This window comes from Agelaius tricolor, unplaced genomic scaffold (genome assembly GCF_023055355.1).
Source record: "Agelaius tricolor isolate 1412-34295 unplaced genomic scaffold, bAgeTri1.0.p SCAF_29, whole genome shotgun sequence".
Classification (NCBI taxonomy): Eukaryota; Metazoa; Chordata; class Aves; order Passeriformes; family Icteridae; genus Agelaius; species Agelaius tricolor.
In genome coordinates this window covers 2,495,204-2,520,715 of record NW_027269289.1, presented here as the reverse complement: position 1 = coordinate 2,520,715, position 25,512 = coordinate 2,495,204, and the positions used below count along the sequence as shown (strand labels likewise).

General features: G+C 48.4%; 1 protein-coding gene across 3 annotated transcripts in view; it reads right to left on the bottom strand.

The window, feature by feature from the left end:
* KIRREL3 (kirre like nephrin family adhesion molecule 3) overlaps positions 1 to 25,512 on the bottom strand; it is a 399,979-nt gene that overhangs the window by 99,007 nt on the left and 275,460 nt on the right. For all 3 annotated transcript variants that reach the window (XM_071449858.1, XM_071449859.1, XM_071449860.1), the window contains 2 exons: positions 14,897 to 15,046; positions 10,869 to 11,018 (listed from right to left, as the gene is read on the bottom strand). In XM_071449858.1, the coding sequence (XP_071305959.1) occupies positions 10,869 to 11,018; positions 14,897 to 15,046 (300 nt within the window). The remainder of the gene's footprint in view (positions 1 to 10,868; positions 11,019 to 14,896; positions 15,047 to 25,512) is intronic.

Here is a 25,512-nt window from a genome sequence, read left to right as displayed (position 1 = left end):
GGGAACCAAATGTGAGAGCTGTGATTTTTGTCTTCGTTAGCAATTAAATGGGATCTCATGAAAGACTCTTATTTTTCCATTGCAATTTTTTCATGCTGCTACTGATTTGAAAGTCACTTCTCACCCACTAGGAGAAATCTCTGCAGAACTCCCTAGCAACAACGTGAATAAGAAACAGCCACCTCAGGTACGAGGATGTTCCTGGGATTATCCGAACCCACCGCAGGCTGTCCGGCGCTCATGAGGATGGGGAGAGGATCCACGGGGTCACGGGGAGGAGAGTTCAGCTCCTCCATGATTTATGACTCAGTGGAGATTACAGACACTTGTCTCCACAAATCTGCAGTGTTTCTGCTTGGCCGCTGCCCAACCCTGGGAGTGAGTGACTGCACCGAGCTCCTGGATGTGCTCCTGGTGCAGCGGGAGCTGCAGTGAGCACAGGGACCATGCCCATGACCCAAGGGCTGCTGTTCCTGCCTCACCCTGCTCCGTTTTCCTGCTCTTTAAGGGAGGGATTTGAGCCTGAGGGATCTGAAGGATTGCACATGGGGGCTTTGGCACCACAGAAATGACCCCAGGCTGTGTGTGTTTCCATTATGTTTAGGCCATAAATGACCCAATTCCCTTTCTGCCCACAGGACAAGCCAAGCAGGCAGCACTCTGGGAGCCCCTTCCCTGATTTTCCTCCCCTATTTGATTGCTGAAGCCTGTCTTCCTTCCTGCACTTCCAGCAAAGCCACTCAGTGACAGCTACTGACAGCTTCTCCCTGTGGGAATTCATCTCCAGATGCATTATCCCAAATCCTGGAATGGTTTGGGTTGGAAGGGACCTTAGAGATCATCACATTCCACACCCCTGCCATGGGAAGGAACACATTCCACCAGACCAGGTTGCTTCAAGTCCTGTCCAACCTGGCCTTAAACCTCACACTTGGGAGCCAGGAGCCTGCTCTAAGATAAAAATGAATTTTTCAGTGCATTTTTTTATCTGTCTGATGCTCCATTGGTATTTCCCAAAGGGAAATGACAAGATGCAGGGTCAGGCTACACTCAGAATGTAGTGAAGGGCAGGTCCTGGCCCCAGAGACAGGGGATCAGTTGTGCTGAGCCCCCAAGGGACCATCATCAACAGCATTTCATTTCCCCTTGTCATGACAACTAAGGGGATGGATTTAAAAATCTTGGATGTGTCAAGAGTGTAAGCCCTGGCCTTTAAACCCCACTAACCTGCATGCAGTGGCTTGCAAAGGTTTTGCAATATTTAGTTAATGGAACAAGGTTTTTCCTAGTTCTCTATTTTTTCCCCATTTTTTTCATTCTATTTTCCCCAGCCTCTCAGGAACTGCAGCCTCCTGCTGCCCAGGGGAAATCTTCCATTTAGCTACATTTTCCTTTCTCATTTCATGCTGTAATGGGGATTCATCATAGGTGTTAAATCCATAATTTGCCATGAATCCCTTGTCTCTCTCTGTGGAGGTCAGAGTTGAGTTTAAAGGAACCCGATATTGTGGCTTTGTGGCTGTCCCTGTGGGAGAGCACTGGCCCAATTCCCTGGAGCAGGAGGCTGGAGAGTCCTGGGTGGGTCACCCAATGCCATGTCCATGCTTTCCACCATTCTTTGCCACTGAGGGGGGCAAATTTGAGCACATCAGGGACCTTTAATGTAAAAAAAAAAGAGTAATAGCTCCTTCCAGAGGGCCATTTGTCCATCTTGGCACGTGTGAAATATCCTGAAGCAGGAGAGGTTATTCTCCTGTTAATTACCAAGGGCACCCACAGGTCAGTCAGTAAGACATGACCATCCAGTTTTACAGCCCAGCTGAAGCCAGCAGGAATGGCACAGCTCCCAACCCATCCCAGTGCTCCTGCAGGATGGGAGGCTGGAATCCATCACACTGACAGGGCCCTGGGAATGCTCTGTATGGATGTGTAACTGAGAGATTCATTCCTTCACCACGGGCTGGGAGATGCTGGCTGAGCTGGGAGCTGAGCTGGGAAGCCTGAACCATCCAATGATGACAGAGTAGCTCAGGCACAGTGGGGCAAGGCTGGGCAACGCTTCACGGAGCAGGGAAAGGCAAGACAAGCAAAAAGGGCTGGCCAAGCTCTTGGAGCCAGGAAACAACATTCCTGCAGGCTGGGCACGGGCAGGGGGCTGGCATCCCTTCAGGCAGCCTCTCCCAGAGCGGCTCCGGCCCTGCCCTGCCGAGCCGCCGCTTCATTTGTCACCCGGGCGATCGATGGCCGAGCGGGGGCTGTCGCTCAGGTGATGTCACGCTCCGAGAGCCTCGTTCTTTGCCAGCTGACAAGGGAGAGACAGTCAATACCTGTGTCAGGTCACCAACAACCCACCGGGCTCCCGGCATCGCCTCCGTGCGCAGCTGGGAGAGGCACAAAGGGCTGCTGCGAGCACAGATGCAGATGCAGAGGAGCACGGGCAGGATGCAGATGGGGGAGCTGGGTCTTGATTGGCAAGAGGGAGAATCGTGCGTAGGAGTGAAAGCAAAGCGAGGTTTGCTCGTGCAGAATGTGAGGTGTCAGCGGTTCAGCAGCGCATGAAGCAAATAATGCCCGCTGTCCACGGGCACCCCAGGCAGCTGGAGATGCTGGGTGGGGAAAGGGAAAGGCTGGTGGGGCGTGCAGGGAGCTGCTGGCCCCCAGCTGGCTTGTGCAGTGAGGTGCAGAGGGGCCGTGCCCAGAGCAGGAGGGGCTGCGGGAACAGGAATGAGTGGTGAGCACGGCAGCACAGAGGGGTCCTGACACCAGCACCCCCACCTCACTTCACAGCACCCTCATGGCCACCACAGGCAGAGTAACGGGGCCAGGGCAGTGGCAGAGCCAGCAGAAGAGGCTGGGAAGAGACAAAGGCATGACTAAAGATCAGGAGGGTTTTTTTATCAGCCCTCTGTGCTTTGCATCCATCAGGTCAGCCCAGCCCAGCAGACTGCAGGGAAAAGCCAAATGCTTGGTGTTCGATAAAACCACGGGTCAGAACCACGATGCCCTCCCTGCATCAAGACAAGGAATCACAGATTGGTGCAGGAACACGAACATTAATCATTTCTATCTGTGTCTCTGTGGTACTTCAGTGTGCAGGTAGGAATGCTGGTGTGGCTCTGAGGGCTTAGGGAAGGGAAGCTTTGATGAGAGAGGAGGCATCAGTCAACCCCAGGGCATTTAGGAAATACAAAGTTTGTAAGAACTGTGTGAGCCCATCTGGAGCAGGGTTTGAGGGACCAGAGGCAGCATCTGCTTAATGCTGACCTGGCCCTGCTGAACTTCCCTGATGTGACTGAACACCAGCCCCTGCTCACACCCAGCCCTGTCCTGGCAGAGGGGCCCAGAGGAGGCCACGGAGGTGCTTCAAGGGCTGGAGCCCCTCTGCTCTGGAGCCAGGCTGGGAGATGCTCACCTGGAGAGGAGAAGGCTGCAGGGAGAGCTCAGAGCCTCTGCCAGTGCCTTAAGGGGCTCCAGGAGAGCTGGAGAAGGAATTGTTCCCTGTGAGGGTGGGCAGGCCCTGGCACAGGGTGCCCAGAGCAGCTGTGGCTGCCCCTGGATCCCTGGCAGTGCCCAAGACAAGGTTAGAGGGGGCTTGGAGCAGCCTGGGATAGTGGAAGAGCAAGGAAGCAGAGCTAAAGGATCTTTAATATTCCTTCCAATCCAAAGCATTCCATGGTTCTATTATATTTGCCATTTTTAATGTCTGTAAGGTGAAACAAACCCTTTCCTTAGCTTTCTTTTCCCCATGTTTGTATGACTGCAAAGTTGTTACTTCACTGCTGTGGCCCTGGCAGAGCCTGAAATGGATGGCTCTGTCCCACTGAGAGTTTCATCCTGGCACCCACCACTAGCTCAAATGTACTTACTGGGGATGTAAAGATATAATTTTGCTTGTCTCCTTCAAAGTAAGGAGAACAGAGCTCATGCAAATGCTGCCTTCTCTTCTCCTCCTCCTTCTCCTCACAGACAAGGTGCAAACCCCTTCAGAAGGGGGGAAGCAGCACTTCCCAACACCCAGGTGAAATGTTGCAGTAAAGTAGAAAAATTATAAAAGAAAATCCTCATAAAAGCAGGCCTGCTCTGTTAAGTGGATGGCTGGCCTTGTCAAGCTAGCACTTTGCAAGTTCCCATGTGAAATCAATCCTGTTGTGAGCAGTTCATTAACATAACAATCTATTCCTGGGTGAAAAACCACTAACACCTGCATAAGCATTAAACCTATCCCATGAAAACCAGTGAAGAAAATAGGTAAACAATTGAAGAGTAGAGAGATTTGATGGACAAGTAAAATACCTTTTACTAACCAATAATTGGCAAGAAGGCTGCTAACCCATTGGAGTCACACACAAGGTCTGTAAACTATATAAAAATGAGTTACACGGATAAAGTAGGGGCTTTTTCCACCATGAAGAAAATGGAGTTTTGTGTGATTTATTCCAATAGTGAAACCCACCTAGGGAGATCTCAAGACCCAGTTTTTTAGCCCTCTCTGTGGTCTGTTTTCCAGCTCTAGACTGCTCCAGGCAGTAGCTGCCTTTCACCTCTAAGCCCCTGGTTTTTTCTGGAATGGTCTATCCCATGGAGATGCCTTCCCACCCCAGAGCCACACAGGGATGAGAGCAAGGAAACCTGGCCACCCTGCTATCAGAAGGAGCTGGCTCAGAGAGCTGTAAACTTAAGCTGCTCAGACACGACATCAAATATTTAGGTTATTTGGGATTTGCGCTCAATTGTTTGATGTTTCTGTTTCGTTCCCAGTAGAGCCACTTGCTGTTTTCCCACTGAAAATATTCCCAGCAGAAAATGCAGCTTTGTGAAGACCTAAAGTTGTTCAAGGAGAAGAGACTGTCTGGAAGAAAATGATCACATTTTCACCACTTTTTTTTTTTTTTTTTTGTTCTGAATTGACATCCCAGCTCTACATGCTCTGAATTTTACATTCAGATAACTGAATTCTATTAAAAAGAGTGGAAAAAGGGTTCCAAGCTGAACTGTTTCTAGATTTGAAACATCACCTCCTCACTTTTTTTCTTGCAGCTCAGCATTACAAACAAATGTTGAGAAAGGGCATTTACTCAGGACATAACCTCTTTATTTCCTGATCAAACTCCACTAAAGAGCTTGAAAGCTGGGAAATGCAGATGTCTCAAGCTGCCAACCATCGTTTTGGTAATGGAAATGCTTACTCTGCTCTGCAGGGGAAGACTGAAAAAACTTGGCAAGAAAGAGGATTGGAATAAAATAAAAAAAAATAAAATAAAAAGAGGAAAATGGCTGTGATTGAATGTGGATGCACTTGACACCCCAATGACCCTCCTCCTGTCCCTGCCTTGTGCCATTGTAAAGAGACAGGAGCTCTCACTTCAAATTAACTTAATCTGTAGAGTTAAATAATTCATGTTGATTTAAGAAAGCTTTATTCCTAATGGGACACACGTGAAGACAGAGTTAATATTAGAAGAGGCCGTGGAGGGGAGGAGAGAGGGAATTAGACTATAAAAGGTGAAGGTACAAGTTAATTGCTTATCAATTATTCACCTTAAGTCTCTGGAAGTAGCTCCCCTGCCTCCCTCCTCACACCCTCATATTGCCTTTTCCTGCTTGTGGCCAATTTCCCACTGGCACCTCTGGGACCAACCTTTCCCCTGTGCCAAGCAAGTGCTGCCTGGGAGCTTCCTGGGACAGCCTGAGGTATGTGGCTGGTGATGCCTCAGAGTTTAGCTTTTATATTTTTCAGATTCTGTGCTGCTTTAGTGTGTGGGTCTAGGCTTCACATTATGGGACGGTGAGCTCTGTGCACAGAGCAGGGAGACAAAACAATTCCTTCTGTGCTGGGGACCAAGGACAAATGATCCAAATCTCAGGCCCAAGAGCACAAACAACGTGGGCTGGAGAGAGAAAAACAAGAAGGATGGGACTTCATAACCTAAAGCTGGAATTGGACAATGAACTGCAAGATGCAAATGGAGCAGAACTGATAAAAGTGTGAGACCTCATGACCGACCGGTTATCCATTTTTGTGACCATTTTGGTTCATCTTGGATGTAGCCCTGGCTGGGCTCTTGTGCTGCCCAAGGTGTGTCCATTGAGGCCTTTTAATAAATCCCTACTTTATTCTTTAGCTCTGTCCAGTCTCTGTTCTAGGTCAGCCTTCACAATGCATCACTGGGCTGGAGGTGCCATATCTCCTGATGAGGAGGACAGACCAGGACAGCCTTGGGATGCTCCTGCCAAGGTGCCACAAAGGAGAAGAGCCATTCAGTTTCCCAACACCTCATCCATCTGCTTCATTGTCCTTGTTTCTCTATCCTCTGGGCATGGTGGGTCCTGCTAGCCCTGGTCACCACAGGCCGAGGTGTCACTAGGCTAGGCTGGAGAATCAGGACTCCTGGACAACTAACCAATATGATTAAGCAGAATCCCTTTATTGTTTACATTATGCACTTATTTATATATTCTAACCCTCCTGCACACACTGATCACACATCTCTTGATTGGTGCCTCTGGCTTGTCCACATGTTCTGCACGCACTTCTCAGAATATGTCACTGGTTACACTCCAGGTGGTTCACCACCCTCCTTTATCTACTTCTTGTGGTCTTGGAATTCTGTTTCTCAGCTTCTTCTTTCTTAATGTAGCACAATTTATATCTTAGTAACCTTGATGAATTCCAGAGGACTCTGATAAGAATAACTACAAGCAGCATGGCTGGTGCTCGATGTGGCCTCAGTTGTTCAGATACATTGCTACAACCACAGGCCCAGGCGTTACCACAGGCCAAGATGTCACTGCCGATTGACATGTCGCTGCAGGCTACGGTGACACCACAGGCCCAGGTGTCACTGCAGGCCCAAGTGTCACCACAGGCCGAGGTGTCACCGCAGGCCAAGGTGTCACTGCAGGCCAAGGTGTCACCGCAGGCCCAGGTGTCACTGCAGGCTGAGGTGTCATGGCAGGCCAAGGTGTCACTGCAGGCCCAGGTGTCACCGCAGGCCCAGGTGTCACCACGCTGTGGCCACATCGGCCTGGTGAGCCAGGGCTCCCCTCTCCCTCCCCACTCCCTCCCAGGGAAGCCAAAGCTCTCTTCAAAGTTTCTCCTCGCTTGGCTGCCTCTGAGATCTGGGAACTCAATGCTAATTAACGTGTCTGCAAATCCCAGCTCGGCTGCCGGGGCCTCAAATTCCTTCACGGTCCCGCGAGTGCAGAAGGATCCACGAGCGAGCCCTCTGGCTCCTGAAGCTACACGGCTGGCAGATGCATATTTTAACAACACACATCTGTTGGCAATATAATCTCTTGTATTTGCCCTCCCTGCTCTGAGCTTTGATGGAAGACTGGAGGGAACTCTCCAGTGGTTACAGCCAAAGTGTTTGCTTTGCAATTTCGCTCGATTGCTGCCTGATTTTATTTTTAAATTTCTCCAAGTCCTAATCAGGCTCTTACTTTATTTAATTAATACCCTGGCTTAGTTAAATAGATCATAAATTAAGCAGCCTGCCATTAGAGATGTACCAGGTAGCAAATAGCCCTCCAGTGGCTTCCCAGAGCCTGCCTGGCTTGGGCTCCCCTGCCAAACTGCCTTGACATCCTTTGCTTGCAAAAAATCTGAATGCCTCCATATGTCCCAAATCCCATCCCATCAGATTTATGAACCTTCCCTGCTTGGCGCAGATATCCTGAGGAGATTGGGCAGGGACTCCTTCCCCAGAGAGTTTGGGCAATGGTTGGAGGGAAGGTGAGGGAGACCTGGAGAAGGGGAACCCTCCAGCTTTGGGACGCATTAACAACATTTCCCAGCAATATTTGTCCCTGGAACTCCACAAAGAAAAGACTTTCCCTGATGCTGATGACAGTAATAGGCTCGTCTGTTTGAGTGTTTGGACTTCCAAGGCTATGGAATGATCTGTTCCACTACATTTAACCATGTAGATTTGAAAACAATGTGACAAAACCTTAAATATTTAATTAAAATATGGTGTAGCTCTGCATCTGAGCAGGGAGGTAGGAGGCATCAGCCCCATAAAGCTGTTGTCAGACATGAATGACAGCAGCTGGAGCCTGAATCTGGAGGCATTAGGGGATTTCTTGATACCAAGGAAGTGGAAAATCTGGCAAGGATAGACAAGGCAGCACCAACACATACAAAAAAACCAGGCAGGGTCATTTTTCCAGAGACAAGGCTGGGGGTGATAGAGCAGGATAGAGTTCCCCAGAACTGCCTCTAACACCCAGCTGCCTGAAGAGTCACTGAGAAACCAAGTGAGTCCCTGAGAAACTAGCAGCAGATATTGGGCTCCCAGCCACCAGAGCCCCCCCAGCCACCAGAGCCCCCCACAGCCACCAGAGCCCCCCACAGCCACCAGAGCCTCTCAGCTCTGCCTCAGCTGTGACTGATCACTTCCTAGAGAGCTGCATGGTTTGCACCCAGCTCCAGGGATGCCTCAGGGATTCTCTCCTGCCCAGGGGAAGTTTGCAGCCTCAGTGAAGCTGGGCAGACTGGGATGAAGGAACGTCCCCCAGGCATCTTCTGTGAGCAGCTCAGGCAGCCTGGCACATCCCTTCCCAAGCCAGGGAGATGAAATCTGGGAGATCCAGCTTCCTCCAGACACAGCTGCTTAGCTCACAACTACAGCAGGCTCACACACTGCATGCTAAGAGCAGACATGCCTGCACAGCTGGTGGTGCTGCACATCTGGAAGCACCAGAAATGTCTCTCCCCCTTCACAGACACGTGTTACCCCCCTGTCATGCAGTGAGTTTAGCCTGACAGGCTGCACATTGTTCCCAGCTGTCAGAAACACAGGGGCTTAAGGCTTCTACTCTTCATGTGCCACATCTGTCCCCTCCACTGGGGTGGCTAAAACACAGAGCACGGGTCCCACAGCAGCCCCTGCCCTCGCTGCCAGCACAGGACACCCCATCCCAAAGGAGCAGTGTGAACTACTGATCACCAACCCCCTGAAAAGGTGGGATCATCACTCCTACCTCACCAATCTGCCTGAAATGTCATAGAATCACACAATTTCCTGAGCTGGAAGGGACCCACAGGATCATTGAGTCCAACCCCAGGCTCTGCACAGACACCCCAACAGTCCCACCCTGTCCATCCCTTAGAGCATTATGCAAATGCTCCTGGAGCTCTGGCAGCCCTGGGGTTGTGATCTCTTTCCCCCCCTCAGAACATCTGCATAAACACCCCTAAAGTTAAAGATGAGCTACCAGTCAGTTCCAAACCCACACTAGCTCATCGATTTGGCCTAAATTGAACATGCTGTAACTTTAATTTTCTTAAAAGGAAAACACTCTGCAAATATAAGCTGCTGAACATCTTAGGTAAATGTACCAATTAGCAACTACTATGTATATCCACATAAACATTAACTACCATCTATTCAACACATTCCATAACCCCAAAGATAATAACGATTTCCTTTTGATCCACAAAAACATCTCTCTGCTCAATCAACGCTTCGCAGCATCTCTGACGTACGCCCTGGGACTAAATTAGTTTTGAAATCTTTAGCTCTAATTAAATAACATTATTTCTTTTGTCTGGCTCCCACAATGTATTCTGCTTTCACAACAGAAGGAGGGAGCCCAGGAGAAGGAGGGGTTGTCGGTGAGCAAGACAATGTTCCCCTTTCCTATTCATTTCCAGGATTATTTCATATATGGCACATGTCAGAGCTCTGAGCTGCTGCCAAGGGTTGATTGAGAAGAAGGAGGAATCAAAGGAAAATCATCATTATCATCAGGGTCAGGGAAGGAAGGGATGGCAGCTGTGAAATTTGGGAGTAGGGAATGTTGTAGGGTTGTGGAGGGAGGAAAACAAATGCAAGGGAGATTGCAAACCAGGAATTGGAACTCATTTTCATAGTGCAGACTCCAGAGAAGTGCACCTTCAACCACAGCTGGTACCTTAATTCACTTCTTTTGGGTGCTTAGAACTAATCAGTGTTGATCTGACTAAAAGCACAGAAATTCTTGATTTGGATCTTTTTAAAATGTGGGGTTTTTTTCTCCCTAGAAACTAACCAGGAATAAAAACAACAAGGAAAAAAGAAATCCAATCTTCAATTTAAACAAACTTAAATATGCAAATGGTTTCACTTTGAGGGTTGAATAATCAGGATGAATGTGGGAGCAGCAACACAGACTGGGTTTTGTCCAAGCTGCTTAAGAAAAATACCATTTTCATTGAGCTCTCTGAAGCCACGTCCATGCTGGGAAGCCTCACTGACGTGCCTGCCTTTTCCCAGCACTCCTGTGGGGAGAGCCTCCCTCCTGCTCTGCCAGATGGCCAAAGCCCTCCAGCTCTGCCAGTGCTCCCCACCCACCTCCCACAAAAAAAAGTCCTCAACATGATTTTGGGATTCCAGGTAATATCCTCCTGTGCTGCTCATGGGAAAGATGAATTGCTGAGAAACACAGGGTGATAAAATATTAGTATGTAGATAGTTTAAAAATACTGCATAGTATGAAACCAGTCTTTCCTCAGGGGTTGGAGTTGTCCTGGTCCTGTAGGCAGGGTAACGCATAAGTGATGGCACTGACACTCTTCATATGCTTAAATTTATGGACAGACTCTCTTGAATTGGGGCATAAATCTGTAAAGCTGAAGTGCCAAACACTTGGCAGCTGTGTTACTCCTAGAACTGTCATACTCCACCCCAGAGCTGCTTCACTCCCCAAGCAGCTTCCTTTGATCCTGTTCTCAGGACTGAGCTGCTCCCCCACTGCTCTCACCATGGATTCATTCCCAGCCCTCTTGATCCAGCAGCAAAACATTTTGTCAAAAGCTACTCAGTGTGAGCACGAAGGCAGTGAAACCCCAAGAAACCCCGAGGGTGTGAGAAGCCAGGACTCACCGAGGACGGTCAGCCGGGCAGGTCTGGATCGGATGGCGGCCTGGATGGCCTGGCACTCGTACACGGCGTCATCCTGGAGGTCAGCTCGCAGGATCTTCAGGTGGTGCTGACCTGACAGGTGGTCTCCTACGACCAGATAGCGTGGGTAACCTGCCCAAGGCAAAGCACGGGTCAGGAGGCAGCTGGGGTAGGCACACAGTTTGTGATGATTGGGATGGGGCTGAGCCTCATCCCCCATGGGTACAGCTGTGAGCAGCACTGACAGCAATGAGCCATGGAGTGCCCAGGTGTGCTGAGCAATCACCCAGGGAATACAGGTGTAAGGCATGAACCATGAGGACTAAAGAACAAGAAGTGCTGATGCTTGAAGCCTTCTGAAGTGGTGTGGTGTTACTCTGTATGGGTTGAAGCTTTCTGAAATTGTATAATGATACTCTGTGTATCGTGGCTGTCTTAACTGCAATATATGCTGCAACAAGCTGGAGCCACGAGCTCAGGGATGAGGAGAGCAGAGCATGGATCCAGAGCCCCAGCATCCCACAGCAATTCCCAGGATCCAGGCAGCTTCCTCCTCTCCTGGGCACCCAGCCCAAAGAGAGAGAGAGAACCTGCCAAATCTAGGAAAGAGACTGCATGTTTTGCTCTACAGGTTCAAAAAACTGCTGATGAAGGAGCATTAACTGAAATCCCAAGGAATCATGGGATCATAGAATGTTAAGTGTTGGAAGGTTTGGTTTTGGCCTTAAAGATCATTGGGATCCAAGTCCCCCTGCCATGGGCAGGGACACCCCCCACTAGATCAGGTTGTTCAAAGCCTTCTCCAGTCTGGCTTTGAACCCTTCCAGGGCTGGGGCATTCACAACCTCCCTGGGCAAGAAAAAGGGGTGAGCCCTTCCACCAGGAAACCCACCACCTCCTGCTCCTCTGCAACCCACCATGGAATAGCCTCAGCTCCTGGAGTCAGCTGAGGTGACACCCTGGAATACAACCATGATTAGCTCTGTGTAAAGCTTGGACAGGGGTCTGGGGGTGTAAGAATCCGTGTCTGGGTGGGCTGTTCAAGTCATAGGATACAAATCATGTGAACAGTGCAAATTACCAAACACTCAGTGCAAACAACTAAATAACAATTTAGTGCAAAACAACATGGGGGCACCTGCAGCCCTGGTCAGCCTGGCTGGACACACAGGATGGACACACGGGAGGAAAGGTGCCACCCCTGGGTCCTCCTGTGCCCTGTGTAACACAGCACTGGCACACACTTGTGCTTCTGTTGTTTCTCGAGTTAGCAACAGCAGGATTTGCTCTCCTGAACCGCGAGGAGTACAAATGATGGGTTTGTTTGTATTGTGCTAATTAGACACTGGCTGAGCTGGTATCACGCGAGCTGGCAGCTCCTGTGGCTTCCAGCAGCCCTGGCTCTGTTAATTGTGGAAGTCATTCACATCAGCTCCCTACTTCACTGGAGCTCTTGTTACTCAGTCGTGTTGCAAGGTCTTGCATGGGAAGCTCAGCTCTCTAATAGATGCAAAAATTGTGGCTCAGAGCTCTGAAAAACAGGCGAAGATGGGGCTGCTCACTCAGGCATGGCTCTAAATGAGCAATTATATGTATTAATAAAAAACTGAGGGGAAGAAGGAGCAGGCACTGCACTCTAGGGGAGAGCAGGGTCCCTGGAGACCAAAAAGCATGGAGCCTCCCCTGGTTTCTCAATGCTGCTTCTTGCCTTGGGGAAAACTCTCCCAGGTCACTGGGAGCTGAGCGGTGTCACACGTGCACAAACTCTGCAGAGCCTGGGGGACACTGCAGCTCCTGAAGGGCTCCATGTCCTCCCAGGCTGTTTCCAGCAAACACTCTTCCTATTCATGTGAAATAGTTCCAAATTAGTGTTTTCCAGCAAAATGTACAGAATAAACTTGAAACTTCCTCAGTATTGCCCCAGTCTTCACCAGCTGCAATTAACCCTCAATCCCAGTGAGGATGTGGGACTAAGGAATGTGACTTCTGAGCAATTTGGTCACCAAACTAAAATTTGTCAAAACGAAAGCCTGAGGAAGCCACAAACACTTGTCCAAAGCAAACAGAGGCTTGTGGGTCCCTTCAAAATCAGGATATTCTATGGTTCTTTTTGTTTTTGAGAATATCAAAACAGGCACTTGCAACATTTATAAAACATTTCATCCCATATTTTGGAAAGGTGACGTTAATTTCCAAGGAAATCAAGCCAGGCCTTTCCAAAGGGTCAGGCGACATCTGTGGGAGCCAACAGATTTGTTTCAGGTAAGAGCAAAACAGATTTTAATTTATTCCAGGCATCAGTGCCTATGTTTGGGTGGACTGGAAGGTGTTGGAGTTGAAATGAAAACATTATTCCCCAAATAAATGTCGGACGAGGAGAGCTCCTGCTTTCCTTGTTTATGGAGGGTGGGAGGGGATTTTTTTTTTTCTTTTGGTTAAAGTTGGGATTAAATGTGTGAGATGGTATTTTTCATTTGGATTTAGATGTTTATTCATTTTTATTTATATTACAGTTTTATAAATTATGAGTTTTATTGTATCTTATTTTAATATGTTAAAAAGGGAGTTGTATTTTATTTATAAGTTTTTTTAAGGATAAATGGTTTAATTAAGAAATGACACTGAAATTAGTTTTATTTTTACCTTAATAACGAATTATTTGTGACTTGTTTTATTTTGTTTATATTTAAATTTATAATTTATAATTATAAATTAATTATTTATTTTATTTAGATCTATTATTGCTATTCTTATTTATTTTTATTATGGTTTTATTTATATTTATTTTTATTATTAATTAATTTTAATAATTTATTTTAATCGTATTTATTTTGTATTTAATGATATAATCTTATTTAAACTTATGAAGAAGGATTGGTTTTTGTTTAAAAACTTTTATTTTGTTATATATTAAAAGTTATATTATTTTATATTATATATAAAATATATTAATAATTTAAATTTTAAAATTTTAAGCTTTTTATTACATGATATTATACACTTTTGTTTAAAGTATACATACATAATTTTCATTTTATTATTTCATTTTGGAAGGTTTTTTTATGGTTTTAGGTTAAATGTAGTGTTTTCTTTGGGGTGTTTGTCAGTACAGAAAGTTTAAAATTCTTAGTAACTAGAGTTCTAACAGGTGGGTGCTGACTTATTTTTTAGAAGATTTTTTTTACAGTTTTATGATTAGTAAGAGCCTGATTGAGGTATGTGGGACTCCAGGGGCTCTTCAAAATGCAGTTTAATGTGTCCAAAATGCAGTTTATTGTATACAAAATGCAGTTTATTGTATCCAAGAGGTTACAGCAGTCCGGGGTTGTGGGTGACAGAGCTGTGCCTACAGCTGTGAGCTGCAGGCAGGCCTGGAGACCCTTTGGATTTGGTTACAATGCATTATAGACTTTTCTTTTGGTTACAATGCATTATATACTTTGCTGAGCATCTTAATACAGTAGAACCAATCTATACCGTAACTATTATGTATAGCCTATCATAACTACTGTAATTACCATATTCATGTTACTGTTCTCCAATCACTCAAAGTCAGTACATTACAGTTTAAGCTAGAAGTTGCTTTTCAGTTTCCTTGCAGTGGAAAATTCTGAGACCTTTTTTCTATTTGCCACATTTGCTGACTTGTTTGCCTGGCTATTTTTCTGCTTGGTACAAACATCTTCTTGTTTGGGGTGGGTTTATCCTTTGCTCTAAGCCATAAAAACCCCTTCTAACTAACACACCCTTTGCCTCCTTGGTTATCCAGTGAGACTGGCTCAGCAATTCTTGTCTTCTATATCAAAACTTGCTTCCATCTCTATTCCTTCATCAGACTCTACATTTAAAAATCTTTCTGCCAAGCACACATTTCTGTGAGACTTTCTTGTCAAACTTTCATCCTTCTCAACAATGGTCAAATGCAGTGTTTTCTTGAGGGTCAGTGTTTGCCAGTACAGAAAGTTTACAGTCCTCAGTCCCCAGGGTTCTAACAGGGTGTCCCCACTTACTTGAGAGGTCCCGTCCGACGCCGAGGGCCAGCCCGTCCTTGATCCAGAGCACGATGCCATTGTACTCGGGGATGGCGCAGAGCAGCGTCACCGGCTGCCCCGCGATCACCACCTGGTCCTGCGGCTGCTGCGTGAACGAGGACGCTTGGCCTGCAAGGAACAGAGAGGAACAGGACACTGTCAGCTCTGCAGTGCCTTCCCACACCATGCACTCCTTGGGATGCAGCAGGCCAGGATGCTCCTGGCACAGCACAGATGGGAGACTGAGCTCAGCAGCTCTTAATTATGTGTTTGCTTAATTACGTGATTGACCCATAGAATGATAGAATGGGTGGGAAGGGACCTTAAAGCTTATCCTGTTCACAGGGAGGAATTTCTTCCCAATATCCCATCCATCCCTGCCCTCTGGCACTGGGAGCCATTCCCTGTGTCCTGTCCCTCCATCCCTTGTCCCCAGTCCCTCTCCAGCTCTCCTGGAGCCCCTTCAGGCCCTGGCAGGGGCTCTGAGCTCTCCCTGGATTCTCCTCCAGGTGAGCACCCCCAGCTCTCTCAGCCTGGCTCCAGAGCAGCCCTGGAGCATCTCTGCAGCCTCCTCTGGACTCACTCCAGAAACTCCACATATTTCCTGTGCTGAGGACCCAGAGGTGGACACAGCACTTTGTGACAGACAAATATTTGCAATATTTTTGCTCCCTGGGGAGGGGGAAAAAAGCTCCAACCAAGAGGCACCAGCATTTCTTGTAACAGTTTTATTCCAAATTGTGGTGGTAGTGTTTCAGCCACAACGATCACAGACAGAGAAGCAGCAGGATGTTCAGCAGCAGCAATATTTTATATTACACATAATAAAAGAGGATGTTGATTCTCTGCTTCTGAGCCTTGCTCCCACCTCGTGTGCTCTCTGAAATCAGGATGTGCAAGGAAACAACCTGCTATAAAACACACTGGGAAACAACCAACTGCTGCTGTTCTGCTCCCTCCCCAGGTGTCACCTCCTGGCATTTGCTGGGAACTTCCCACACATCTGGAGGGGAAGGGAAGGCCCAGCTCTGCTTCAGCACTGCCTTTCTCAAAGCTGCATTGTCAAACTCACAAATCTCTCCTCACCCTTCCCTACCTGCAATGCTGCAATAACAAATCCCAGCCCCGGGTCATCTCCTGCCATGGTGGGATGTCTCACACCTCAGGTGTGACATGGCACTTCTCATTTTCCATGGGAAGCACTCCAGTCACTTCTTCCACAGCAGAGTTTACTCAGTTTTATTTTCACTCTCCCTTGGTTTTGCCATGATTGCAAATTATTCAGAGAATCAGAGAATCCCAGAATGGTTTGGGTTGGGAGGGATCTTAAAGCTCATCTCATTCCACCCCCTGCCATGGGGGGGGACACCTTCCACTATCCCAGGCTGCTCCAAGCCACATCCAACCTTGGACGTTGCAGGGATTGAAAGTGTTCCAGGGATTCAAAGTGTTAAATCCTGCTATTTCTTTTTCTTTCCATAATGAGAGCATGGGACAACCCCAAAATCCCCCTGCAAAGCCACAGTCTGAAGCTGGAAGATCCTAAATGTGGGGCCATTTCAAATCTGCTGATATCTGGGCTGCTGTGGGTACAGTTTTTTGTGTGAGTTGGTTGTAGAGCATCCCAATTGCTCTGCCCTCACTTATTCTTGCTCTGATTCTGGATTCAGGAGATGATCTGGGAAAAAGGTGTTGGGGGGAAGGCAGAACCACTGAATTGCCCCTCAGTGAGTTACCTGTGGGGTTTGTAGGACCGGGAGCCTCTCTGGGTAGGAATTATGGCCCTGCATCAGGCAGGAATTCAGAGCCTGTGCCCTCCACTGAGTGTCTGTTCAGTCCACGGAAGGGAACTGGGCTGGAGGAAAAATTCCTCTTGAAAACCAATTTGTCAAAGCGGGACAATCTCCATGTGATCCACCCCAAATCAATTCAATCCTAATTTACACTGACTACATTTAATCATTGCCTGATGATTAATCCAGAACCAAGGTTAAGTGTGACACAAGTTCTTGCATCTGAACTTGTTTCCAGATGAGCTGCAGAGCCTTTCCTACAGGGCAGGGCTCCAAAGCTCCATCACTTTTCAGCTCATGCTGTTGAACCAACGTGCGCCCCTACATGAGTGCTTATATTTCAATTTAATTTATTATAGCTTCAGCTCACTCTTAGCCACCTAAAGGAGCACAGGGAAAAGCAGAGCTGCCCTTTTGAAATTCCAGATGTGTTAGATTACAGGAAGGTAAAAGGCCCAGCTGGAATTTTTGCAGATCTCCAGGAGCACCTTGGGCACCTTGTTTGTGGGTATTTTGGAGATCCCAGGTCTCCAGCACCCACATATCTCCAAGGAACTCTGATTTTCACCCCAGATACTCCAAAAGGCCACAGTGGTCTTTTGGCATGGTGCTCCCTGCACAACAGGGCAGGTTAATTCCAGAGGAGATTCCAGTTTTTCCTGCTGGGAGGCACTCGCCAGAGGTCATGGTGGCCTCTGACACAAACCTTTGTGCTGAGATTTGAATATTTGATTTCAAAGGGAATATGAGTCAGCTCTGTAGCTCTGTAATTTTTTTTTTTTTTTTTTTTTTGGATTCATAAAGGACAAACACTCCTAGGACAGCAGGGAAAAATTGAATGAGAGAATGAGAGAGAAAACTCAGAAAGCAGAAAAAGTGGGTGTTTTGCTTTGTTGTTTTGTTGTTTTATTTTAATATATACTTTCCACCCACTAACTGGGTTTTCACAGCTCACTCTGTAATCCTGACAATTCTCAAGGCAGAGCTGGGCGAGCAGGGACAGTGCAGGAATGCAGCAATAACCCAAAAAGATTTGTTTTATCAGTGAGAATTATCAGGTTGTCAGCTGGGAGCTGCACGAGCTCTAATGAGAACGCAGAGGCACAAAGTGGTGTCTGTGCCCTCTGCAAATGCCCATTAAGCACAGGCTTCATTTGATAATTGCTGCTGGAAATGAAGCTCTTTTTATGTTTTATTTTTCCTTTTTCTCCTATTTCTTGATTTGTTTTAAAGACGAGCTGATGGCCATGGAAAATCAGAGCAGAAACATGGCATATGTCTCCTGTATTTTCCTTCCCTGTGTTTGTTCAGTATGAAGAATTGTCACTTAAACCCATTTTTTATTCATCCAAGGCTCCATTTCAGCTACAAACAGCTCAGATTCAGTCACAGGAGAGGAAAGATGGGTGCAAGGACCTTAAGAGCATTACCTGGCCCAGTCCCTGCTCCACAGCAGGATCATCTCTCCCTAAATCTCAGATAAAATAAAAAGAAAAAAGTACTGAAGACAGAGCTCAACTCACTTTCAAATCAGCTTAAAGTCTGATTACTGGGTTTAACTGGGTTTGGAAGATCAGAGGCCTGTCCACGTTGCAGCTTATGTCTTAATGTCAAAGGAACAAGTAATTTGCAGAAAAGTTTTAAGGGAGATAAGATACTTGACAGAAAATAACTGAAAATGAGGAAAGATTGGGAAAGGGTGATTTACAAATGCAGGCTGAGCGTTTTCAGCTACAAGAAAATGGGCTGAGAGATGTCAGTTGGGTATTTTTCTAGGAATGTTTAAAATGGAATTACAAAATGACGCTTTGGTTTCAAAGCAGGAGGTTTCACTCCAACCTGTTGGGAAGCAGGAGCTTCCCAGCTTCTCCCCTTCCACTATACAGAGTTTCAGCCATACATACTGGTTAATCCAAATCTCTGCAGAATAGGAGCTCATCTGAGAATCATGGAATTGTTTGGGTTGGAAGGGAATTTAAAACCCCATCCAGTTCCACCCCTGCCATGGCAGGGCCACCTTCCTCTGTCCCAGGCTGCTCCCAGCCTTGTCCAGCCTGGCCTTGGGCACTGCCAGGGATCCAGGGGCAGCCCCAGCTGCTCTGGGCACCCTGTGCCAGGGCCTGCCCACCCTCACAGGGAACAATTCCCAATTCCCAATATCCCATCCAGCCCTGCCCAAGGGAGCCATTCCCTGGGTCCTGTCCCTCCATCCCTTGTCCCCATCCCTCTCCAGCTCTCCTGGAGCCCCTTCAGGCCCTGGCAGGGGCTCTGAGCTCTGCCTGGAGCTGCTCCTCTCCAGGTGGGCACCCCCAGCTCTCCCAGCCTGGCTCCAGCCCTGGAGCAGCTCCGTGGCCTTTTCTGGACTGGCTCCAGCAGCTCCAGCTCCTTCCTGTGCTGGACCCCAGAGGCAGATACAGCTCACCACATGAGCCCAACAAGAGTCCAGGCATGGCACCCTCATCACCCCTGTCCTTGTCATCTCCTGCTGCACAAAGCATCCCCAAATCTGGATTTGGGAAGTGCTGCATAACAAAGCAGGGAGATGCAACAACATGTCCACGTGCCCCCAACCCAAGTGTAGCCCTGTTTTACTTCCACATCCCATCTTTCCTTAAGTGTGAAGACTTGGAATATTTTCAAGGAAATGACTGAGTTGATGCCTGGCTTCCTGGGAACTTCACTGGGAGTCACTGGGCACTGACTCTGCCCCTGAGAGTGTCCATTGAGGATCTGCCCATCCAGCACAGACATGCTCTGAGCAGAAGCAAAGCTCAGGGCTCTGAATTCGTTGTTGAATTTTTTTGTTTTGTTTTAAAAGCAAACAGCTATGGAAATGAGATGCTAATGAAGCCACTTGGCCAGGGTCCAGCGCAGTGTCCCACTGCACTCTGGAGCTGCCCTGCAGCTGGATGTGCGCTGTCACCACAGGTCACCTGCTGTCACCACAGGAGCTCTTGGTCCCAGAGCCTTCCCATCTCCTCCTGCTTGCTGCTTTGCCCCTCTCCCTGAGGAGCTGCCAGTGCTGCAGACATATTTTATGAAAAATCCTTTCCTTAGGATTTTTCCTCCTGAGAAGCTGAGAGGCCTCAGGAACAAAATGTAACCAATGGTTATCTGCTGCTGTGGAATGCAACAGGTGCATCTGGGATTGGGCTCATGTGCTTGTTTCTAATTAATGGCCAATCACAGTCCAGCTGGCTCAGACTCTCTCTCTGAGCCACAAGCCTTTGTTATCATTCCTTCTTTTTCTATTCTTAGCCAGCCTTCTGATGAAATCCTTTCTTCTATTCTTTTAGTATAGTTTTAATGTAATATATATCATAAAATAATAGATCAGCCTTGTGAAACATGGAGTCAGATCCTCGTCTCTTCCCTCATCCTCAGACCCCTGTGAACACTGTCACACTGCCAGGCACCAGCAGGACCCCCTTGCTTGCCCCAAGCTCCTCAAGGAGCCTCTCTCATGGGGGGCACTTCTGCAGCCACTGAAACCCCCAAGGGCAGGAACAAAAGGGGACAATAAAGGCACCACGGTGAAGAGCAAGAAGGCAAGAACACTAACCCTGCTTTCAAAAACCCCAGGCTGGATCCTTGTGAAGTCACAAGCGTGTCATAAAAGCTTAAGGAAGAAAAAAGGAGGAAAAAAGAGAGAAGCACTTTAGAACTCTTTCTATTTCCTTAATGGATTTTGTACGTGTGGCTCCTGTTTCTCAGTGTTTCTCTGTAATGTTGCCTTGTTCTTTCAAACAAAGGCTGAGACTCTTCTCTGTTTGTGACTTCCAAGGGAAATAACACTGCCAGTGCCAGGGCATTGCTTTTCAGATGTCTCAACGCCCACGGATGGCGAGAAGGCCCGAAAATCCTGTTTAACAACCCAGAAAACAGAGGAAGGCACCTACACAATGACATTGCCACGGTCTGTGCTGCAGCAGGACCTTGAAGCCCCTTCCATCTCTAAAGCCAGAGTCTGTGACAGGCTTTTAAAGCTCTCTGAAGACTGAAATCTGTTTGCATGAGTTCCTGGCTGAATTATTTCAGCTTGCAGCCTCCTGTGCCCAAACCAGCAACCGGGAGCAGCAGAAAGTTAAATTTTCATTACCCAAGAGGAGTGAGTATTGTAGTAGGAAGCGAGGGACTCACCGAGGGAACAATGACTCATTAGAAATGGAGACATTGTGGCTGCTTTTATGTAAGTGAAGCTTTGAATGTCCATTGTGCTCTGAAAAGAATTAGTCCTTTTTGTTGAGGAGAGCATAGAAGTGGAGAAGGAGGACTATGAGCTCCTTGTCAAAATATTACTGTTCTGAAATGAAAGGCCTGGTGATTAGGAGTGGTGGGACATTCTCCTTGTCCCTCAGTGGGAAGAGCTGATCCCTCCCTCAGCTTGGAGCCGTCACGAAGCGTGGTGGGAGGATGATCAAGGGCTGCTGTGAGACATCCTAATCCTACACAACATCCCAGGAGGGGCTTGCTTCAGACCAAGCAGATCCCACCTGATGGAAATCTGGGCATTTTGGCCCAGGGGCTGAAATTACAGCTGATTTCAGGAAAATCAGCCCAGCTTGGGGCTGGTTTCTTGTGGCACGACACCTGGAGATGGAGCTGTCTCTTGGTCATGGAGAGGGTTGGGAAGAGATGGCCCCGTGCCCACAATCCCCAGCAGAGCAGGGCCTGGCTCTGCACCACCCCACACAGCTCCTGCTGTGGCTCTGTGACAAACAGGCTGGTTCCCAGTGCTCCTTTGGGTCCCCTCCCTGGAGCCAAGGACACTGAGCCCCTGCACAGGGCCCATCGTGCTCCAGAACACGCGCCCACATTGATTTTCAGATGAGGAGGAAGAGCAAGCAGACAAAAGCTTTACATTATTTACAAAGCTCTCTGGAATTGTCAGTCATGGGGAAGCACAGGGAGGAGCTGTGCAGGCAGCAGAGCTGCTCATGACCTGCCTGCAGCCCAGTTCCCTCCCTGGTGGGACACAACACCCAGACCTGCACTGAGGTGGAGCCCAAGGCCTGGCCGGGTACAGAGCACAGGGAAGAGGGAGCCACGAGTTCCCAGGGGCAAGGATTTCTCCAGACAAGGACAGAGATGAGCTTTTCCTACAGCATCAGAGAAGCAAAGAGCTGTGGCTGCCCAGACAGGAGCAGAGGTCTGGCACAGTGATGCTGTCCTCAGTGAGGGGATGTGGATCAGCCTCCCCACAGGACAGCCCTTTGCTGGTGATGGCCACAGCCATGTCAGACACTGCCTTGGGCTTCACTGCACAAATAAGAGAGGTAGCTTGAGTTCAGCCCTTGCATAAGATTTCTGTTTTTTAAAATTTGGCTTCCTTGGGGAGAAAATAAAATCAAATCTGTTTGAACAAAAATGTCAGTTTGGCCTTTTTTGAAGAGACTGCGTAAGTCCAGCTCACATGGCCTCAGTGCTGAATTATTCAACTTGAAAGAAACCAAAGCACAGCACAAAGTCAAGGGATGACTCAGGTGTATGCATGGTGCTGGTCACTGACCAGCTGTGTGACCTGGCAGAGGAGGGAAGCAGGAGCTGAGCTCGTGCCTTGCTCACCCACAGGCACACAGGGAAATGAGGCTTTCCCTGGAAGCACAGCCTGGGGGTCCCCATTGGTTCCACCTCTGCAGCTCCCAGGGGAAGGTGTGGGATGCACTGAGGTGAAATCAAAGCCAAAGGGATGCCCAGGAAAAAGCAATGAAAAGTAGGGCAATGAATGTGGGGAAGGGGCTGGAGGAAAGGAGGCTCAGGGGGGACCTTCTCCCTCTCCACGACTCCCTGGCTGCAGGGGGCAGCCAGGTGTGGGGCAGACTCTGCTCCCAGGGAACAAGGGACAGGACAAGGAAATGGCCTCACGTGACAGCAGGGGAGGTTCAGGTTGGATATTAAGGAAAGTGTTCTTCACAGAAAGGGTTGCAAAGCATTGGAAGGTGTGGTGGTGTTCACAGGGGGCCCAGGACAAGGGAAGAGATGAGAATGTTGACTCCATGTTTCAGAAGGCTGATTTATTATTTTATGGTATATATTGTATTAAAACTATACTAAAAGAATAGAAGAAAGGATTTCATCAGAAGGCTAGCAAAGAAAGGAAGTGGAATGATAACAAAAGCTCGTGAATCTCAGAGAGTCCAAGCCAGCTGACTGTGATTGGCCATTAATTAGAAACAACCAATATGGACCAATCGAAGATGCACCTGTTGCACTCCACAGCAGCAGATAATTATAATTTTTCTTTTCCTTTGAGGCTTCTCAGGAGAAAAATCCTGGCAAAGGGATTTTTCAGAAAATATCATGGCTACAGGAAGGGGCTGTCCAGGGCAGGGGTGGGGTCCCTGTTGCTGGGATGTTCACAAGAGATGTGGATGTGGCACTTGGGGACATGGCTTAGTGATGAATATGTTGGAGGTGCTGGGTTGAGGGTTGGACTTGATGATCTTAAGTTGTTTTCAAATAAATGACCCTGTGGTCCTAATGCCAGCTGCCAGAGCAGAGTTTAAGGTGCAAAGCCAGTGCTCTGCTCTCCTGCCTGGCCCCTGGGAACGCGTGGTCTCCTGGCCGTGACCAGCTCTCAGCAAGCCCACGTGCTGAGCTGAGCTCATCCCACAGTGATGTCAGATATTTTCCTAGCACTGCTTTGAGAGGAACCATCAACATCCCACTGTGTCCACTAAGTAGCTTCAAACAGGAAACAGGGAAATTTTGAGTAAGATATTAAACCTTTCAGAGTTCTTTTTGTCTATTAGTCACAGAGGCAAGAGATCTGAACTATCGAGTGTTCTGCTGGCTTTGATACCCACATGAAATCCCAGCACTGCTTTCAAAGTCGCTGTGAGGAGTTTGATCAGCCATGCAGAAAGGGCTGAAATGTCATCGCTGCTCTGCTATTAGCTGCCGATTGGGAAAGGTGTAAGAGTATCCTTACCGTGGGATATTTATTAGCAAACTCTTCCCAGCAGCAGCCTGGAGAATTACCTCTTGTGAGATTAAAGGCCTGCTCCTGGGAGCTGCACTGATAGGAAACAAACTAATGTACTGCATCGAGGTGCCAAAGAGCAGCATTCAAGTGACCTTACAGACTGGATCACACTGAATATTCCAGCTGCATGCATGGATCCAGGCTCCATGGATGGTTCCAGGCTCCACAGATGGCTCCTGGCTCCATGGATGGTTCCTGGTCTGTGGATGGCTCCAGGCTCTGTGGATGGCTCCAGGCTCTGTGGATGGTTCCAGGCTTCGTGGATGGTTCCAGGCTTCGTGGATGGCTCCAGGCTCCATGGATGGATGGCTCCAGGCTCCACGGATGGTTCCTGGTCTGTGGATGGCTCCAGGCTCCGTGGATGGCTCCAGGCTCCGTGGATGGATGGTTCCAGGCTCCATGGAAGGCTCCTGTGAATGGCTCCAGGCTCTATAGATGGCTCCAGGCTCTCTGGATTCCTCCAGGCTCTGTGGATGGCTCCTGGCTCCGTTGGATGGTTCCTGGTCTGTGAATGGCTCCAGGCTCTATAGATGGCTCCAGGCTCTCTGGATGGCTCCAGGCTCTCTGGATGGCTCCTGGCTCCATGGATGACTCCAAGCTCCCATGATGGCTCCAGGCTGCTCCGCTCTCCCAGCCTCTCCTGCTGCCCAGATACACCAAGCTCTGAGCAGGCAGCGTTATCTCCTATTAGACAAGCTGCCAGAGCTGGGATGTGTGCTTTGGAGCACACAGGACTTTTGCAGAGTTGGAGACAGAGGCAGCAAACTGGATTAGGTGGTGTTTTACCCACGGCCAGCATGGGAGGAGGGGGAAAAGCAGGCAAGCTGTTGCAGGGGGGTGTCAGAGGAGCTGAGGGGTCAGCAAGAGGCAAAGCTGGTGGTGTCACTAAAGCTGTGGCAGAGAGGTGTGAGAGCTTCCCAGTGCCTGGGCTGGTGTGGCTCCCTCTCCAGGGGCAGCTGTAAGCTTTGAGCCTGTGCCAAGGCTGCTCAGGGCACAGGTGATGCCTGTCCTTGCTGGGAACAGGGACAGTGGCACCAGCAGCTGTTCCAGAGGCACTGGAAACCCTGGGCAGGCCCTGAGCACCAATCCCTCATGGAGACAGGAGCAGAGGGGAATAGATTTCCTCCCATTGATCCACCTGCAGGCCTGGCTCCACTGAGCACTGCCAACGACTCTAAGAAATATTTTGTTACCAGTGGCACAATAAGAAATCACCATTTGTTCTCCTGTCAAGCTGCAGTGTCCTGGCACAGCTCCCCAGGCCAGGCTGATGGGCTCAGGGGGGAGAACAGAGCAGGGGAGGCTCCTGCTCTGGTAATTCCAGCCAAGCCAAGCAGCTCTCTCTGTGGCAACTCCAGCTGCTTTTTGGATGATAACTATTTGTAGCTCAGAAAGGAGGTGGCAGGTCCCCAGCTGCAGGAGTCTTGCACAGATACTCTTGGGACCTAAAACCTCCCACCTGAATCCACAGAACTTTTCCTTCTAAAAATAACAGCAGATGTGCAAAGCAGTGGGCAGCAGCTGCCTGCACCAGGTCTTCCAGATAAAATCCTTAAGGATTTTATCCCTTGTGACCTTCTGAAATCTCTCAGGTGATCCCCCCTTTCCTGGATTACAGTAAATCCAAGTGCCTCCCCCTTTGCCCACCCTTTGTTCCCAGATCAGGGCTGCTCTTTTGAAATAGAGTCCTTTAAATCTCAGCTCATCTTTGAGTTAGAGGGCACAGAGGACACTTGTCTGTAGGAAAACGAGAAGGATGAATAATCCATTTCACAAACGATTTGGAGATTTCAAAGTCTGGCTCTGCTCCCAGGAAG